The sequence below is a fragment of the Salvelinus sp. IW2-2015 genome, linkage group LG33 (assembly GCF_002910315.2).
Source record: "Salvelinus sp. IW2-2015 linkage group LG33, ASM291031v2, whole genome shotgun sequence".
Taxonomy (NCBI): domain Eukaryota; kingdom Metazoa; phylum Chordata; class Actinopteri; order Salmoniformes; family Salmonidae; genus Salvelinus; species Salvelinus sp. IW2-2015.
This window is the reverse complement of record NC_036872.1, coordinates 20,872,336-20,879,581: the sequence shown is the minus strand read 5'-3', so window position 1 is coordinate 20,879,581 and position 7,246 is coordinate 20,872,336. Positions and strand designations below refer to the sequence as shown.

General features: G+C 45.1%; 1 protein-coding gene across 4 annotated transcripts in view; it reads left to right on the top strand.

The window, feature by feature from the left end:
* Positions 1-7,246, top strand: part of ap1b1 (adaptor related protein complex 1 subunit beta 1) — a 46,432-nt gene that overhangs the window by 36,330 nt on the left and 2,856 nt on the right. For all 4 annotated transcript variants that reach the window (XM_023978394.2, XM_023978395.2, XM_023978393.2 and 1 more), the window contains one exon: positions 4,342-4,496. In XM_023978394.2, the coding sequence (XP_023834162.1) occupies positions 4,342-4,496 (155 nt within the window). The remainder of the gene's footprint in view (positions 1-4,341; positions 4,497-7,246) is intronic.

Genomic DNA, 7,246 nt, shown 5'->3' with positions numbered 1-7,246 from the left:
TCAAGTATCTCTCTGTACTTTGCTCTGTTCATCTTTTCCTCGATCCTGACTAGTTTTCCAGTCACTGTAAAACATCCCCACAGCATGATGCTGCCACCACTGTGCTTCACTGTAGGGATGATGCCAGTGTCTTCCAGATTGTGACGCTTGGCATTCAGCCAAAGAGTTCAATCTTGGTTTCATCAGACCAGAGATCTTGTTTCTCATGGTCTGAGAGTCTTTAGGTGCCTTTTGGCAAACTCCAAGCAGGCTGTCGTGCCTTTTACTGAGGAGTGGCTTCGTCTGGCCACTCTACCATAAATGACTGATTGGTGGAGTGCTGCAGAGATGGTTGATTTCTGGAAGGTTCTCCCGTCTCCACAGAAGAACTCTAGAGCTCTGTCAGAGTGATCATCAGGTTCTTGGTCACCTCCCTGACCAAGGCCCTTCTCCCCCGATTGTTGCTCAGTTTGGCCGGGCGGCCAGCTCTCTGAAAAGTGTTGGTGGTTCCAATCTTCTTCCATTTAAGAATGGTGGATGCCACTGTGTTCTTGGGGAACTTCAGTGCTGCAGAAARMMTTTGTTACCCTTCCCCAGATCTGTGCCWCGACACAATCCTGTCTCGGAGCTCTACGGACAATTCCTTCGACCTCAGGGCTTGGTTTTTGCTCTGACATGTACAGTCAACTGTGGGACCTTTTTTTTTTATTGATGGGTGTGTTCCTTTACAAACTATTGCTTCTCTTTTGACCCAATGATCACTCGGCTACACAGCTGATGCCCCCTGGAKTGTTTCAATAACACGGTACCTCATGTTTACCTGTCGGCCCAAGCCTCAAACTCCGGTTCTCTATGTACCTAACTGACCCGCCCATTCATCGCCATTTACCCGTTGTTGTCTTAGCTCTCCTGATCAACACCTGTGATTGCTTTATGCCTCTCTCTGTCAATATGCCTTGTCTACTGCTGTCTTGGCTAGTTCTTAATGTTGTATTTCACTGTAGAACTCTCAGTCCAGCTCAAAATGCCTTAGATAGCTCTTTTGTCCCACCCCACACACATGCGGAGACCTCACCTGGCTTAACTGGCGCCTCAGAGACGAAACGTCTCTCATCGTCACTCGACGCCTAGGTTTACCTCTGCTGTACTCACATCCTACCATACCCTTCTCTGTACATTACGTCTTGAATCTATTCTACCACGCCCAGAAATCTGTTCCTTTTATTCTCTGTCCCCAACGCACTAGATGACCAGTTCTTAAAGCCTTTAGCCGTACCCTTATCCTACTCCTCCTCTGTTCCTCTGGTGATGTAGAGGTTAACCCAGGCCCTGTAGTCCCCCAGTTCCACTCCTATTCCCCAGGCGCTATCTTTTGTTGACTTCTGTAACCGTAAAAGCTTTGCATGTTAACATCAGAAGCCTCCTCCCTAAGTTTGTTTTATTCACTGCTTTAGCACACTCTGCCAACCCTGATGTCCAGTCTGAATCCTGGCTTAGGAAGGCCACCAAAAATTCTGAAATTTTCATCCCCCAACTACAACATTTTCTGCCAAGTTAGAACTGCCAAAGGGGGTGGTTAGCCTGTAGAGTTCTGTCATGCTATCCAGGTCTGTTCCCAAACAGTTTGAGCTTCTACTTTTAAAAATACACTTTTCCAGAAATATGTCTCACGATTGCCGCTTGTTATAGACCCCCCCCAGCTGTGCCCTGGACACCATATGTGAATTAATTGCCCCCCATTTTATCTTCAGTTTGTAATGTTAGGTGACCTAAACTGGGATATGCTTAACACCCCGGCAGTCCTACAATCTAAGCTAGATGCCCTCAATCTCACACAAATTATCACGGAACCTACCAGGTACAACCTTAAATCCGTAACCATGGACACCCTCTTAGATATCATCCTGACCAACCTGCCCCCTAAATACACCTCTACTGTCTTCAATCAGGATCTCAGCGATCATTGCCTGCGTCCGTAATGGGTCTGCGGTCAAACCACCAACCCTCATCACTGTCAAACGCTCCCTAAAACACTTCAGCGAGCAGGCCTTTCTAATCGACCTGGCCCGGGTATCTTGGAAGGATATTGACCTCATTCCGTCATTAGAGGATGCCTGGTTATTCTTTAAAAGTGCTTTCCTCACCATCTTAAATTAGCATGCCCCATTCAAAAAAATGTAGAACTATAAACAGATATAGCCCTTGGTTCACTCCAGACCGGACTGCCCTTGACCAGCACAAAAACATCCTGTGCATTAGCATCGAATGGCCCCGGCGATATGCAACTTTTCAGGGAGTTTGGAACCAATATACACAGGCAGTTAGGAAAGCAAAGGCTAGCTTTTTCAAACAGAAATTTGCATCCTGTAGCACAAACTCCAATGTTCTMGGACACTAAAGTCTATGGAGAATAAGAGCACCTCATCCCAGCTGCCTTCTGCACTGAGGCTAGGAAACACTGTCACCACCGATAAATCTACGATAATAGAGAATTTCAATAAGCATTTTTCTACGGCTGGCCATGCTTTCCACCTGGCTATCCCTACCCCGGTCAACAGCTCTACACCCCCCACAGCAACTTGCCCAAGCCTCCCCCATTTCTCCTTCACCCAAATTCAGATAGCTGATGTTCTGAAAGAGCTGCAAAATCTGGACCCCTACAAATCAGCAGGGCTAGACAATCTGGACCCTCTTTTTCTAAAAATTATCCACTGCAATTGTTGCAACCCCTATTACTAGCCTGTTCAACCTCTCTTTCGTATCGTCTGAGATCCCTAAAGATGGGAAAGCTTCTGTGGTCATCGGAGACACTCTAGACTCAAACTGTTACAGACCTATATCTATCCTATCCTGCCTTTCTAAGGTCTTCGAAAGCCAAGTTTACAAACAGATCACCGACTATTTCYAATCTCACCGTACCTTCTCCGCTATGCAATCTGGTTTCCAAGCTGGTCATGGGTGCACCTCAGTCACGCTCAAGGTCCTAAACGATATCATAACCGCCATCGATAAAAGTACTGTGCAGCCGTCTTCATCGACCTGGGCCAAGGCTTTCGACTCTGTCAATCCCTGCATTCTTATCGGCAGACTCAACAGCCTGGTTTCTCAAATGACTGCCTAACCTGGTTCACCAACTACTTCTCACACAGAGTTCAGTGTGTCAAATCGGAGGGCCTGTTGTCCGGACCTCTGGCAGTCTCTATGGGGGTGCCACAGGGTTCAATTCCCAGGCCAACTCTTTTCTCTGTATACATAAATGATGTCGTTTTTGCTGCTGGTGATTCTCTGATCCACCTCTATGCAGACGAAACCGTTCTGTATACATCTGGCCCTTCTTTGGACACTGTGTTAACTAACCTCCAGACCAGCTTCAATGCCATACAACACTCCTTCAGTGGCCTCCAACTGCTCTTAAATGCAAGTAAAACTAAATGCAACTCCTGCTTGGCTGCCTTTCCTTCCAGTTTTCTGCTGCCAATGACAGGAATGAATTGCAGAAATCACTGAAGCTGGAGTCTTGTATCTCCCTCACTAACTTTAAGCATCAGCTGTCAGAGCAGCTTACCGATCATTGCACCTGTACATAGCCCATCTGTAAATAGCCCACCCAACTACCTCATCCCCATATTTTTTTTTCTTTTTTTTTCTCCTTTGCACCCCAGTATTTCTACTTGCACATTCATCTTCTGCACATCTATTACTCCAGTGTTTAATTGCTAAATTGTAATTATTTCGCCACTATGGAATATTTATGGCCTTACCTCCCTAATCTTACTACATTTGCACACACTGTATATAGAGTTTTCTATTGTGTTATTGACTGTACGTTTGTTTTTTCCATGTGTAACTCTGTGTTGTTTGTGTCGCACTGCTTTGCTGTATCTTGGCCAGGTCGCAGTTGTAAATGAGAACTTGTTCTCAACTGGCTTACCTGGTTAAATAAAGGTKAAATAAAAAATGTCCAGTCAATTGAATTTACCACAGGTGAACTCCCAAGTTGTAGATACATCTCAAGGATGATCAATGGAAACAGATGCACCTTAAGCTCAATTTCGAGTCTCATAGCAAAGGGTCTGAATACTTATGTAAATAAGGTATTTCAGTTTTTATTTTTAATAAATGTGCACACATTTCTAAACCTGTTTTTTCTTTGTCATTATGGGTATTTTGTGTAGATTGCAAAAAATATATATTTAATACATTTTAGAATAAGGCTGTATAGTAACAAAATGTGGAAAAAGTCGAGGGGTTTGACCTTTCTGAAGTCACTGACAATATGTTTTAAAATGTGAACGGTGTATTTCAAGTTTAAGAAGTGACACAGATTGTGTTTGAGGGTTATTCTCTTATCCCCCTAAACAGATGCAGCCAGCAGCAAGCTGCAGGGCAGTAACATCTTCACCATAGCCAAGCGCACTGTGGAGGGCCAGGACATGCTTTACATGTCCATCAAACTGTCCAATGGCATCTGGGTGCTGGCTGAACTGAGGGTGCAGGCTGGAAACCCCAACTACACGGTGAGCACAGGGGAGGGACGGAGAACAACTTTTTATTAAAGGAGAGAGACGTCTAGGAAAGGGGGTGGATAAGAATCACTTCATTGACAGCAGAGCGGAGTGTAGGGATGGAGTGGGGGTGAATAGAGATAGGGATGATCTGGCGTGTAGGGATGGAGTGGGGATGAATAGAGATAGGGATGATCTGGCGTGTGGGGATGAATAGAGATAGGGATGATCTGGCGTGTGGGATGAATAGAGATAGGGATGATCTGGCGTGTAGGGATGGAGTGGGGATGAATGGATGATATGGAGTACGTATGGGTGAGTTTGAGTCATCACCACCAACCCTGCTGGCTAAGAATATTTCACCTGGGGGGGGGGTGTCTGTGTGTGTATTGTTTAATTTGTGACGCATTGTGTGTCAGTGTACTGTTGTCTGCTTACTTGGTTATTAGCAGTAGCCCAGGACATTGTGCATGACTTTTTCAGAACAGTGACCTTGACGTGACTCCTCAGCCCATCTCGTTAGTCAATGTGCTTTAGGATCATGTTTTTATTCATTATACAGGCATTTACTGTCTTCTTTCCCCAGCCCAGATGAGTCCATTTCGGTCAGTCAATCTGTTTTAGTCCATCTCTCTCAAATTTAGCATTTTAAATTGAATTCTTCCACAGTTCATTGTGCATTCAGCTTGACTCATCTGTCAGTGGTTGAAGCCTCTGTATTTGTTGGTCTATTGGTATTTTCGTTCAGGAGATAAATGAGGGTTTTCAGTCTGTGAAATGACTCAACTGAGGTGTTTGATCAGCCCTGGACTGTTTGTCTTGTTCTGTTAGTATGTCTGTAGTCATTTTTGTAGTTGATGTGTTTTTGTCCTTGTTTTTCTGTCTCCACTTGTGCTGTTKTTAATTTGTCTAGGATTTTGATTTTTGATTTCTTTTCATATTTATATCTCTCAGCCTGAACTGTCAGGATACGCCCTCTTTCTGTTGCTTTCTCCTATTCCTACTACCCCTTAAGGCTCTCTTCCTRCCTACAGATGACAACCATCAGAAGATCTGGATCCTCACTGAAGATGCTAACATTTTTCATGTGTGCAGCATGCACTCTCACCTCTCTGTGCTGCTGCATGGATCTGATGCTCTCTCAGTACAACACGTGAAAGTCAACCTGACACATGCTTGTGTTGAGCAGTTATTTTTAGCATGAGAAAAGAACACTGTGGATCGTACTCAGCCTGTGGGAAGATTCCACAGCTCTCTGTAGAAAGGCAGTAAAGCTGACATCGGTTAAGAAATTATGCCATCCTAACTCTATAGATTGGCTAGCTGACAACGTCACAAGCGATGCGCGTGATTCAGTGGGGCAAAAGTCTGCGTGTTGMGATTCTGGATGGACAGATAGCTAACAATAATGCCAAGAAGCTGCCATGTGGGGAGTCGTAAGTGGCTCGTTTCAGCTAGTTTTGTCTTGTTCTTGATACCATTTTGAGGTGTCTTGACTGATGTCATGTCTATGCTAATATGGCAAAAATTSGCTAGCTAACCAACAACTGTAATAATGTATTTGAGAGAAGTGCTCATTGTGCAAATGTATTTGTTTTCAATAAACAMTGGACACTAACTAATGTAGTTTACATGTCAACAATCTAAGCCAACCGTGTCTSTTTTGCCTCATAGTTGAGCACAGGTCGGTTTGGTTGCTAAACAACCAAACCTTCTATACTAACTGGGACTACTCTAACGTAACATTGCTAACCCCAATGCTCCTCCATCACCCRACCTATTTGGTCCCAGTTATCCCATGATGCTCTGCTTCTTAGCTCTACCTTTTGAAGTGGAGCACTGGGCCCTCACCTCCCGTCCCCATGGCAACAGTGTGACCAATGTCAAGGGCTGGTTCACTCCCCCCTCTCCYAGAGTGGCTAATTGCAGGGGTTTGTGGGAGAATGGTGCTCTGGTACAGCCAGCGCCACGACCGTGCCACCATACACACCTTCTATTTACTCAACTTTCATRTCTCCTTCTTCCTCCACTCATGGCTCAATCTCCGGTACCCTTATATGGTGCAGAAATCTCAGCATCTTTGTCTTCCTACATCTTCTTCCATACTCCTAAAACACTTCCACCACCCACCTGCACTGTTTCTACCAGTCACTGTTCTCTACAGCTAGTTATTTTTCTCCTCTGTCCTTTATTCTCTCGCTCTCTCCTCCACACGCCACCCTCATATTGACTCACAGGCAGATTATTCAGCAGCATTTTACAAAGCCTTAAGCAGAATGCCCACACACCATGTAACCTAGTTGATCAGAGCTTTTCTACAACCTGGTTTAATAAGCTGATCCAAATGACAGCTAGCTAGGCTGCGTTTTCTCCAACTTGGCCTAGGTTGTGTGTTTCTGACTAATCATGCCAGCACCATTATGCATTAGTAAAGAGCCAGCAGTACACAGAGCAGCGGCAGCCCTGGAGGGAGGAGTTGTGTAGTGTTCCCACTCGTCTAGCGCAGCACTGTGGAATGTACCAATGCAGTGCTGGGGGACACTCTGTCACCATGGTACAGCAGTGTGATCTCCTGTCCCATGGGTCAGAGAGGGACCTGGTGTGAACCTTTGTCTAATGGGACTTCAAATGCTTCTGGCCAGTTTATGACAATTGCTATTAGAACTGCTAAGCACGAGCCAGCCGGAACTGTCTAAATCGCCACACAATCACGCTACAGTAGTACTGCTGCAAACACGGCTACACACAGAATTTGAGCTTTT